Genomic DNA, 12,827 nt, shown 5'->3' on the forward strand with positions numbered 1-12,827 from the left:
TATTTTCATTCCATTGAATTTGGCCAAATACCTTTGAATTTCACGATACAATCTGCTTGATCTACTTAAGTTTCAATGAAAGAAAAAATAAGTGAATTATAAAATAGATCATGTGTTTTTTTTCTTGAATATGAAAGAGAAACTTGATATTGTCTACAATTTCTGTCATCCTCAAATGATCTAGAATAGGTAAATCTTATCTAAAAACTGGGTTTTCCTAGTTAAATAAATACGATTCGAAGCAAATTACAGCATTGAATAATCTAAAAATAAACTCTGCCATGTGGTTAATTTGACTTTATAAAATAATTCAACAGTGCTGTCCACCATTTTAAGAAATGTTCATCAGAGACTTCAAGAGCCATTCATTGCAACGAGCCTTCAAGCAATGAATGGCTCTTGCAATGAATTTTAAATGAGCAATTAAATGTGTTTTGATACCATCAGTAAAGGGTTCGTTTCCCATCTTTTACAGGTATTAGTTGACTCCATTTTGGGTCATGCCCTTTTGTAATAGTAGAGGTTGTGGGTATATAGCTTAGGGCTCTGGTACCTTGCAAACCGAACCAATTTTTATCAAAAATTCAATAGACGTAGTGAAATTTCAGCTGATTGCTTGAAAATTTCATGCTCTTAAGTAAATAAAACAATTTTTTTTTTACACTACAATTGTCAATGGATCCGAAATGACACAAATGCCGAAACACATTAAAAACTTAATTGATCTTGTGAAGAATAAATGATTCTTTCTAATATATTACAATGATTTTTCCTACTTTTTAGATTTAAACCACATAATTATCTGAAGAACCATTCAGGAAATTTATAAATGTAGGTCTGTTTAATGGAGTTAAAAGTACTGCTTTGTTAAAATGACATTATTCATGGACACATGATGGACACTTTTAACGGTACTCATTTAACAACGCAATTGTAAAATTGATTTTCCATATAAATTGACGAGGCTGTTTCAAATGAACATTTCGAGTCGTGTTATTACGTAAAAGAATATGTTTTTGGGGACATCTCTGTATCTAGGTCCTCCAACCTAGATATTTGTATGCGACAACACGTCAAGAGGACGATTTGCCAAGGGGAGAATGTCACCTCGGAGGAATTTCTATGGGGAAAGTGGTAATTTCTCCATAGAGATTCCTTATAGAAATTCTTGTTTTAAAGGTTACATCTAAAAATTCTTGAATTTTAGAATTTTAGTACATAGTTTATTGACATGCATACAATAAAGCAGATTAATATATCTTTAAATTCTATTTTATTTATTATTTTACCTTTTCCTCGACCAATTTGATTTGTAGAATAACCTTAAATTTATGTATTTATTTTCTAATTGGAGGAAAATAAACAAAGATAAGATTGTTCTACCTCGACGTTATATTTTTTATTTGTTAACTCTTTCTTTCATCACAGATAGTTAGTGAATTATCTTTTATCTTTCTTTAATTACCCTTTAATCATCCTATAGATGATGAATTTAGTCGAGGTTATTTTAAATTAATAAATAAGAGATAAAGTGTTCTACCATGCGGCCAAGTTCGGTGTACTTTTATCACGCTTCAACGAATATACAACCATTAAGTTTTTAGATATAAACGTCAATTTTCTTGAAATTATTTGGATCATTATACACGAAGTTTCGAATCATCATCGTCATCAATTTTAGTATGTTTGAAAGAGGAAAATATCATCTACAAGTTGTATTTTGATTTGACGGATTAGAAAGGATCAATCATGAAAAAAATAAGCGAAGAATGTGTGTCATTCTAGACGTTAAAGTCGTAGAATAATCGTAAAAGTGATTAATGTAAGATGAAAATCTTCGCTAGGATTTTATTCTGTGTGCTTATTGTTAAATGGTCTTACTCCGGAGGAACACTAGGATTTCAAGTTACCAGTAAGTTTATTATTTATCACTTACTTTTTAAAAAAAACATTTAAAATGTTTAGTTAAATATAAGTTAAAATAGTTTAAATAACTATAAAATATTTGGATTATTCTATTGTATTTTTTATTGTTCTATAATTCAGGTTTTACAGTTACAAATAATAATACTTGGCACCTTATTTCTCTGTTTTAATTCTATACGTACTAAAGTAATTAAAATATAATGTGATTATAAAGGTAAATAATTAAAATGCTTAATTTAGAGTGGGGATTTTATTGGGTTGTGTATACTCGTATGTCCAATGGTTATTCTCAAGAGAAGCTCGTAATTAGTTGTTCATTTTACTATTTTATTTAATATTAGTTTACAAATACTAACGTGTGTCACGTTAGTTAAATATTTAAAATTATTAAGTAAACTTGAGGCTATTTTATTATATGTGCACGCAATTAAGAGGTGAAGTAAAGAGAGTAACTGACGAGCGAACTGGTAGAAACAATAGTGAATTTAAATTTGAATGTCCTACCTCAAAATAATAAGAAATTTATCGGAGGAAGAATAAAAGCATATCTAAATGTGTTATTATTAAAAATGGAGTTTAACATCTACAATATATAAGGCACAGTGACATAAAGTTGAACACGGAATATGAGCAAGGGAAGCGGTTTGCTTCTTAAGGTTAATGAGTCGAAGCATGAATTATTGATTATTTATAACATATTTGGATCAATGTTTCAATTTGAAGCGTAGAATCAATTCAAAAGTAGATCTGTAGAAAGAATTAAATTGTTAAATTGTATGAAACCCTTGTAAAGACTCTCAGTATTGAGGTAAGAATGTATTGATTGTCGGGTAACAATTAATTGGCAGATTAGCCTGCTACTGGCTGTTGTTAATAGAAAACGAGAACTCATATTAATTTACTATTAAATAATTGTGTCTTTTATTGGCCTGATGCGACTTTCAAAGAGAAAAATTGATTTTTTTAAAACGCTTTATTTAATTTACTTTTCATCGTTCTCAAATTTCATCCAGTCCTAATCAAGCTAAAAGTCTCTAAAATTTTGAGGACGATCACAGTTAATTTTAATAATGTTTTACATCCCCACTTTAAAATGTAATGCACTGTAGTGATGTAGCCTATGCGATGGGGATGTAGCCTACACTAATTCTCGTTAAACGTAACCAATCAAAGCATTTTAAAAAAAATGTATTAAAATCATTCACACACATTATGATTTTTCACTCAATATATAAAGAATAACGGTGTAAAAAAGGAATGATTTTTAAAAATAAACAAAAATTGAAATATTTTTATAGTTTCCATTGGGAAGAGAGTTCACTGTCTGAAGAACTTGGGATGCTTTGGAATGGGTCCTCCTTTCGCCCAACCTAGAGGACGTCCGATCAGCTACTTACCCAACAGCAGAGAGTTTATCGGAACAAAATTCCTTCTCTATACTCATCGAGATCCTTGGTTTAACGAGATTTTGATTCCCGATCAAATGGAAACCATGGAGGGTTCGAAATTTAATTCCGAATTGCCAACTAAAGTTATAGTTCATGGGTATTTGGATGGCACCCTTCTAACCACTTGGATGAAGGTAAATTAGTTTCTAGTAATATTGAATATGCGATTTTTCCGTTGAATTTAACAGGCGACGTTCTTTTAGAGGTTGACACGCGTACTATTTTCTGTCGGAGATTATAACGTGATTATTGTGGATTGGTTTATAGGAAGCACTTTCTCATCGTACATCCAAGCAGTGGCTAATGCAAGAGTAGTAGGAGCAGAAATTGCATTTCTCATGGAACGTCTTCAGGTAATATCTTGAAACACCCGTTATAAAGAAAATTTGCTTTATTAAGAATGTTTTTTGTCTTGCAGCTCGTGAAGGGGGCTAAATTAAAGGATTTTCATCTGATCTGTCACAGTTTAGGAGCACACGTTTGTGGATATGCGGGGAAACGACTGAGCAATCTCGGAAGGATAACGGGTAATTTGAGGGTTAATCTTAGCCAAATTTTCCATAAAATATTAACAATTGGTTTTATATTTTTAGGTTTGGATCCTGTAGGTCTTTATTTTCGTAATGTTTCAAGCAAGGTTCGATTGGATGCTGAGGATGCAACTTTTGTCGATATTATTCATACGGATTCAGCAGAATCAATATTTAGAGGTAAGTGTTTTACATAGAAGTATTTCCTGCATACATTTTTAAGGAAAATTTAAAATATGGGCATATTTTAGAATCTTGCCGAGTAAAGTTCGTGTCGTGCACATTATTTTAGAATAAATGTGACATATTTATTCAAAAAATCTGGATTTCACACTACAAAAGATGTTGGCAATGACGTTTATGTGGCTCAATAACTGAAGGGATATTTGCAACTTCGTAGATCAAGCATGAAGTACAGAACGATTATAATTAACTGTTTTTTTTTCCGGTTACTTGATAACGTGTGATCACAGAAGCATATCACGAGAAGATGATACAACTTCACATGACATGCTTTCTTAATCATAGATGTAATTGCTGATATACAGTACACAGGCCAGCCTACTTCTGTGGGATGTAGGATGCATATGCTGGGCACACTACTTTCGAAAAAATTCTTGGGAAGTGTCGATCTATTCGGATTGAATCCCGAATCTTCTGAAGAAGTAGGCTGGTGCTTTATCTGCCTCGTCGATATGTTTTTAGGATAGCTATTTTCTGTATTTGAGGTACAGTACGTCAGGTTATTAAATCCTAAGAACACTTTGGTCTGGCCTATTTGATATAACGCCTGTGCGAGAGAAGACTATAGGTAGGCCTACAGTACAGTAAGTGTTCTATTAATTCGTCACAAACCTTATTTCGTAGACAAGTTCTGGATATTTAATGAACTTTTTGTAGACATATACTAATTTGTATGTGTGTGAAAGCTTTTCGTATGTAGTACAATTTCGATAATCCGACCGTTCGATAGTTCGGCATGTCCAGTAATTCGACACTGGTCGTCTCTCGGGTATTACGAGTTATTCACTTCTTGACAAGCTTCCCTACACTCCAGTTTCCACTACGTTTGAACAGTTTTCCACTAAAGATGGCATGATATCTATATTAATGATTATTAAGTTTGTCATCTTACGTTGCTGAAAAATGGTCGACGCTCTTATTGTTACTGGACTGTAAAATGGTTCTCTCACATATTCAAACTTAAGAAAAGAACAAACAGTTCCTGATGTCTCAGACATATTTTTTTCCTCTACCCCATTGCTAGAGGGCCCGACATACGACTGAACCAGAACAATTTTGGAACACGACACTATAAATATAAAAATTAGTCCCCGAAATTTCTCACAAGAATACTGTACTACCCATTGAATTAGACTGCCGGATGGCCGAGCAGTCAAGGTGGCAGCCTACTGCTCTGACGGACCCGGAATCGAATCTGAACAAGTCGAATAAACCCCAGGATATTTTCCGGGGGTGGTCTGATCAGATATGTCGGCCTCCGTCCCTCACCTCCCAGCCGTCCCATTGTGGGCCTGGCCGAACCCATAATGGACTTGCTAAATACGGTCTTCTTAGTGTCCACAGAGCGAAAAGAGTAAAAAAGAAAACTATATTGGTAACAGCGTAATCAGCTTCCATGTTCAAGAATGTGAAAACTGGTGAAATTGCTACTAGTATTAATAGTTGTTATTGATTTCCTTCATCCTGATCAGCACAGTAGAGTGATGCTACGTAGTTATGCTATGATTTATCGTTAAATCATATCTTAAGGATAATTTATCTTTATAAATAACTAGTATTATGAGTGATGCACGACGTAACTTCGATATTTTATGGCTATTTGAAATGTTTTTCAGGTCTTGGAACGAATGAAATGATTGGTGATGTCGACTTCTTTCCTAATGGAGGTCACAATAATCCCGGATGTAGAACTCTGCGCGAAAAGAAAAAATCTAAGACCTTCTTAGAATGTAAGTTGAAAGGTTCTTGATGGGGTTTTCATTGTATCTACTGAGTACAAGTGGCTACAGGGCTAGAATTTTATCTCAAATAGGTTACTCGATCCACGTACTATTTATCAGAATGTGGATTACAAGTACATCTGAATGGAGTTTGTATCATGTCCATCTGTAATCAGGACTAAAATTAATCTTTTATGAATGTAATGTGTACAAACAAACAGTGATTCAAATCATTATATAACGAAGAATAATTTGATCGTGGACATTCAAATAAGAATCGAACTTTGATTCTTTGTTATAATAGAAGAACATTGTACTGTCGTTCAGAGAATATACATTTTAATCTTAATTATAAACCAAAATATTTCGTATTACGTAGGCATCTTTGCGTATTATAGTGAAGTTCCTAAATCCGGAACCCGAAGGATCACGGTATTTCATTGCCTTATCCAATGAAACCGATCATGTTGCAATTCGATATTCCAAGTACTTCGCTGTGCCATTTATCATTTTGTAATATATTTCTTTTAAGTATATTAATTATCAGAATTTTATTTTTGTTATATTTTCAGTCATTAGACCTCAAAAAGAATGCGATCATAGACGTGCCATAGAGTTCTTCATTGCGTCCATTAGATATCCGGAATGCTTTATTGCAGTTTCGTGCCGCAGTTATTTGGATTTTTCAGCAGGAAAATGCAGTTGCTCCGACGAAACACCTTGTGCTTTCATGGGTTTTCATGCCGATCAATTCGAACATCTCATAAGGAATACGTCTGGGATATTTTATTTAAGTACTAGCAGTGATTATCCTTACTGTGCTAAAAATAGACCTGTTTTCAATTATAGAACGGAAAATCGATTACTAAGAAACTATTAATACTGGAATTTCACTATCACAGAAAGATGGTATGAAATTATCTCGTCTCTATATTAATTATGTTTAATTAACCCTGTTTTAAGGGTATATTATTGATAAAATATTAATTTAAAAATATCAGATATTTTCATACATAACTGTATAATGGAAGAATTTCTGTTTTAAAGGTAAATACAGAATGAGAAAATGTATTGTAAATTATCGATAAATATATTTATGTAAAATTTACTCTTGCCTCCTGTTGTAAATTTATCTTAAATTGTATCCCAAATCAATTTAATAAATACATTAAATGTCATGCTGTACATAAATAATCAAGTATATTAGTATGAGTTACTTTGTTATCGTGAAATACGAGGACAGCCCCATAATGCCACATCGTACGCGTGTCTGATCCATACTGGAAGTCTTCTAGTCCTCATGCAAGGCGAACAAGTCGATGGCGGATAATATAGGTTTTAATGCTATAAACACTTATAATTTGCATAGAAATATAAATTTCGCATCTTTTAACTGTCGCTATGGGTTGATAGCGCTATGCTGTATGTGTTAAACGTCTTATGTATGCTGTTATTTTAGAAATCACTCTAAAGAATTTCAGTTATAGGCAAAGTAAGTGTGCCAAAGAAGAGCAAAACTTATGATTTGAACGCTAAATGAGAATAAAATTCTTTTTACTGGTGACTTTAATCGAAAATCTGGGGGGGGGATTTCTGTTAGCCGAAAAAATGGTTCCAAAAATCACCGACAGGTGGCGTTGACATAAAAATTCAAACAGTGAAATAGAGTCCGGACTAACAGCCTACTAAGCAATCAGTTTTTATATTTCCGCCGATTAATAATGACGGGTAAATGTGAAGTCTTCCCACAAAAACTCGACAGTGTCACCCACAGATCAGACGACTGTAGTCATTTCTACAATATAAGACAAGAGTTGATACGAGATATACTAGAAGATCACCAACGTCAAGACCTGAATGGTTCTTAACCCGTGTTCCTCGAAACATTAGTGTTCCAAGAACTTGTTACAAGTGTTCATCGAAATTATGAATGCGGTATAGTTTTTGAAACTATAATTAAACGAACGTTAGCGTAAATTCGCAGTTACAAATGCAGACAAGATGCAACTTGCTGTCGGAACTACCCACCTCTAAATCTAGATCTAACAGAAAAATGGTATACCAATGGGATCAGTTGTTGGTCCAAAGCTAGCTGAAATTTGCATGATAACCACAGATGAGAAAATGGTATATGTTTTATGTTTTAGAATCATAATTATATTTTTTAATTCAATAAAAGGATATATTTTGAGACCCTTTGTGTCTAGGCCCGAGTTAAAAGGTCACTTCTACCTTTGTATACAGCAACGCTTCATATGGGTGATCTGCCAAGGCTGTCATTCTGAAGGAATTTCTATGAGGAAAGCGGCAGTTATTTAGGTGTTACACGAGTAAAGAAAACACAGAAACTCCACGTGGCAAGCTGGATGGTGAGGTTCAACGGTTTTCTCTACAGGTGGGCCTCGAAAACGAGGAAAATGTCTCAGGTGAGCCTTGATCTTGACTTATATAAGGATTAACGGAGATTAATCTTGAAGAAGGAATTCTACTCTTGTTTGTCTAAATGGTTTACTGCCAAGAGGTAAAGAAAGTGATTTTACTTACCATGCAACTAAGGGAGGCAGTGTAATTGATTTTGTTCATAGTGTCACAAGAAATATATTCATATATTGTAAATGATCTGTGTTTTATCAGAGATAAGCCCTGATCATTTCTTCTAGTGATAGACTAGTAGTTCCTGATAGACGATATGTAGGTAAACGTGCAATATGGAAGGATGAATTTAAATCTTCAATTGCTGTTAAATTGGATAAAGTTTTGTTAGATGAATATGGAGGAAACCTGGCATTAAACTATCTGGAATGCGAGGTGGCTAACGTGGCAAACTTTCTAGATTTAATCTATGACGTTAAACCTGTAACTTCTAAAAGGCATAGAACAAATACACGGTGTTATTCCATGAGAAAATATCTATGGAAATTAAAGAATGTGAAAAAATTAAATACAAATGAATGTTATGTTTATGTCAAAAAAATGTTATTATTATGTCAAAAGAAAAAACAGTCTTACAATTAAAAGTTAAAATAGTAGGTTGGTGACGTGCAATGTCTCTAAAACATTTCGGCAAATAATTAATAGTTTTAAAGGTAAAAGTTCATTGGGCAATTCTTTGGTTCCTGTAATTGGTAAACTATTTACGTCTTTATTAAATAAAAGATTAGAAGATTGGATTATTAAATACGATATTTTGTGTCAGGAGCAAATTGATCCTGATCGATCAGGTTCAAATTGGAGTTGGTGTTTCTAGAATATCGGTATTAATAACAAAAGCAATAGTTACTTTTTTGGATTAGACTGTTGAAACTACATGATAACAGTGTATAATAAACTGTATAAATTAAGTTTAATGATGGATAATTATACATATAACTGGACATTGGCATTTAAAGTCTGTTATATCGACACGATCTGAAGATCCTCATTTGATCGAAAGTTAGCAAACAATAATTATAAAATTTAGACAATAGCATTTTATATTAATTAATAACAGAATTAATAAATATTTTACGATGTAGCCAAGTACGATATACTTTTATCAAGCTTCAATGAATATAAAACCAATAAGTTTTTAGATATAAACGTGAAATTATTTGGATCATTATACACGAAGTTTCGAATCGTCATCGTCATGTTTGAAAGAGGAAAAGATCAAGTGTTTCTTTCCGTGAAAAAACATAAAATAAAATAAATACTAATAAATCAATCATGGAATAAAAATAAGCGAAAAATGTGTGTCATTCTAGACGTTAAATTCGTAGAATAATCGTAAAAGTGATTAATGTAAGATGAAAATCTTCGCTAGGATTTTATTCTGTGTGCTTATTGTTAAATGGTCTTACTCCGGAGGAACACTAGGATTTCAAGTTACCAGTAAGTTTATTATTTATCACTTACTTTTTAAAAAAACATTTAAAATGTTTAAATATAAGTTAAAATAGTTTAAATAACTATAAAATTTTTAGATTATTCTATTGTATTTTTTATTGTTCTATAATTGAGGTTTTACAGTTACAAATAATAATACTTGGCACCTTATTTCTCTATTTTAATTCTATACGTACTAAAGTAATTAAAATATAATGTGATTATAAAGGTATATAATTAAGATGCTTAATTTAGAGTGGGGATTTTATTGTTGTGTGTACTCGTATGTTCAACGGTTATTCTCAAGAGAAGCTCGTAATTAGTTGTTTATTTTACTAATTTATTTAATATTAGTTTACAAATAGTAACGTGTGTCACATTAGTTAAATATTTAAAATTATTAAGTAAACTTAAGGCTATTTTATTATATGTGCACGCAATTAAGAGGTGAAGTAAAGAGAGTAACTGGCGAGCGAACTGATAGAAACAATAATGAATTTAAATTTGAATGTCCTACCTCTAAATAATAAGAAATTTACCGGAGGAAGAATAAAAACGCATTTAAATATGTTATTATTAAAATTAGAGTTTAACATCTACAATATATAAGGCACAGTGACATGAACATGGAATATGAGCAAGAGAAGTGGTTTGCTTCTTCAGGTTAATGAGTCAGTGAAGATCTCGGGAAGATCTAGTAATGCTGTTTTCCAAACTCCGTCTTGTTGAGTTGGGTTCCGTGTGTATCACGATCCAATAGTTAATTCAGGTTCGATGAAAGCACACCTCAGAGAATATTTACAGTTTATTTACAAAACAAAATACGTAGAATGTACAAGTTTGACAACAAAGTGTGGTGTCTGACGTATCAGCTTGGCCTTCGGGAACTATTAGACTCTGGGGAAGCTTCAGTCAGTTTGTGGGGTTGGCTCAACTATACGGTCCGTCCAGTCTCCGCACTACCGGTCCCTGAGATCGTTGTCAGAGGAGAACACTTTCTCTACGCTCAGCGGACTGCCCAAGTGCCTGAGACTAGCGTATTATCAGTCTCTTGCCCTTCTCCCCGTTTCTCTCGCCACTCTTACTATTTAAAGAGTTTTTGGACGACAACTTCCGACCAATCAGGATTCTTCCTTTCCTTGGAAGATTTCTAAAACAGCTTACCGTAACGTCCGTCACTTGTTTACATTTTTTCTAGTAAGCTAACATGTGACAAACACATTGCCCGCCCACACATAAGTCCCATAAACAAAGACGATACTCCCTTTCTTTCCCCGACTGTTTACAAATACAACACCAGGTGGGACCAATTTACAAGGCCGGTCCACTTTTGTCCCTACTCTGTTAAAACCGATCCTTTACAGCAGGGATGGGCAACCTTTTTCTATGTAAGGGCCACATTTGAAACTTCCGAATTGACGCGGGCCGCACATAAGAAAAAAAGAAAAAGTACGGGTAAATTACAAATATTTATTCATAAATTAACATAGGTATAATGTACTTAATGTGACTGCTGGAATTGATGCGAATGTAACTTATCAGATATGTTTGGCTGAATGTTTGTCATCGCTAATTTTAAATTATTTTTTAGATGAGAGTCTGTTAGCCGATTTCTTGTTTTACTTTTTACTAAATTCATTGCGGAAAAAAAACTGTTTGCATACGTAAGTTGTACAAAATAAGGACAGAATTTCCTTTCATTTCCATAAATAATTTTATTTCTGGTAAGAGATTGTAAAATCTTTGTAAAACTGAAGATTTGCTTAACCATCCGACGTCAGTAAAATAAACAACGTCATTATTTTCAGCATCAATATCAGACAAAAATTCTTTAAACTGACGATGGTTCAATGCACGACCTCTCAGAAAGTTCACTGTGGATACTACTATATCCATAACATGTTCCATATTAATTTTCTTAGCGCATAAATTCTCCACGTGCAAAACACAATGGCAAATAAATAAATCATTTGGATTTTGTGCTAATTTATTCGAGAGAATACCAATTAAACAGGGTCGCTCTCCTCTGAAAGACTGGGCGCCATCAGTTGTAATTCAAATCAGTTTTAATAGTGAGAGTTCATTTTTTTCTAAGATTTTTTTCAAAAGCCCCGTACATAATTTCTCCCGTAGTATTTCCTTTTAGCCCAACTAAATGTAAAAAGTCTTCAGTAATGTTTAATTCTGAATCAACGCCTCGAATGAAAATTGCAAGTTGAACCGTATCTGTTATGTCGGTGGATTCATCCGAACAAATGAAAAAATATTCAAAGGCTTTTACTCGTTTTTTTAATGATTCGTCAACATTATCTGCTATTTCATCGATTCTTCTCGCAACTGTTCGTCGAGATAAACTAATATTAGCAAAAATCTTCTTCTGACCGGGACATATAATTTCAACTGCTTTTTCAATACATTGCTTTATAAACATTCCATCGGAATAACAATGAAGAGTTTTTGCCAATAGATTACAAATTTCATAACTGGCTTTTGTAACGGATTCAGATTCATCATTTGTTTTCATTAAGAATGCTTGCTGGGAGGTCACGGCTTTCATCAGTTTTTCCACTTTCTGTTTTCTTAAGTCTCCAGTAAACTGGTCGTATTTATTGGAATGTTTAGTGGTGTAATGCCTTTTAACGTTATATTCCTTAAAAACTGCAATACTTTCCGAACAAATTAAACAAACAAGATTTTTTTTCATATTTCCACGACTCATTATAAATTCGATTTTCATCTTCAATTTTTCTTTTCTTTCTTGTTGACATCTACACTCAAACCTGTTTTTGTGCGATTTTTTTATATGTTCAATGTGTTTTGTGCAGTATACCAATTTGATTGAAATTCATATACCGCACGCAAAAATCACACAAAACAAATCGCAGGATATTGGTTCGTCACAATGAAAGTCCATTTTATCGCGATAACTCATTACTACGGACTCGTCCGTTATATCAAACAGTATATTATTATATAGTAGAATCACGTTAGAACGGGATCTTGATTAAATTGATTTTCAACTTTAGACTAATTACCACCTGTATCAAAATTGTCTACATAAAAAAAATATTGTTAGATTAAAGCGAAAAACGAAG

At 33.0% G+C, this 12,827-nt stretch overlaps 2 protein-coding genes across 3 annotated transcripts; one reads left to right on the top strand and one right to left on the bottom strand.

Annotated features, from left to right (window-relative positions):
• The first annotated feature begins 1,562 nt into the window (after positions 1-1,562).
• Positions 1,563-6,758, top strand: LOC136981175 (pancreatic lipase-related protein 2-like). Of its 2 annotated transcripts, XM_067277458.1 has the most exons (8): positions 1,563-1,771; positions 1,845-1,912; positions 3,225-3,508; positions 3,578-3,727; positions 3,793-3,901; positions 3,968-4,084; positions 5,764-5,877; positions 6,441-6,758. In XM_067277458.1, coding segments are annotated over exons 1-8 (1,152 nt in total). In that variant the 5' UTR covers positions 1,563-1,769; the 3' UTR covers positions 6,749-6,758. The 2 variants fall into 2 exon arrangements, with proteins under 2 accessions (XP_067133559.1, XP_067133558.1); XM_067277457.1 differs by having other exon boundaries at positions 1,564-1,912.
• A 5,054-nt stretch (positions 6,759-11,812) lies between these two features.
• LOC136981201 (general transcription factor II-I repeat domain-containing protein 2B-like) lies at positions 11,813-12,469 on the bottom strand. Its single transcript, XM_067277482.1, has one exon. The coding sequence runs from the start codon at positions 12,467-12,469 to the stop codon at positions 11,813-11,815; it is 657 nt and encodes a 218-aa protein (XP_067133583.1).
• Positions 12,470-12,827: the final 358 nt, after the last annotated feature.

The sequence above is a fragment of the Centruroides vittatus genome, unplaced genomic scaffold, assembly GCF_030686945.1.
Source record: "Centruroides vittatus isolate TY-2023 unplaced genomic scaffold, ASM3068694v2 contig_747, whole genome shotgun sequence".
Lineage (NCBI taxonomy): Eukaryota > Metazoa > Arthropoda > Arachnida > Scorpiones > Buthidae > Centruroides > Centruroides vittatus.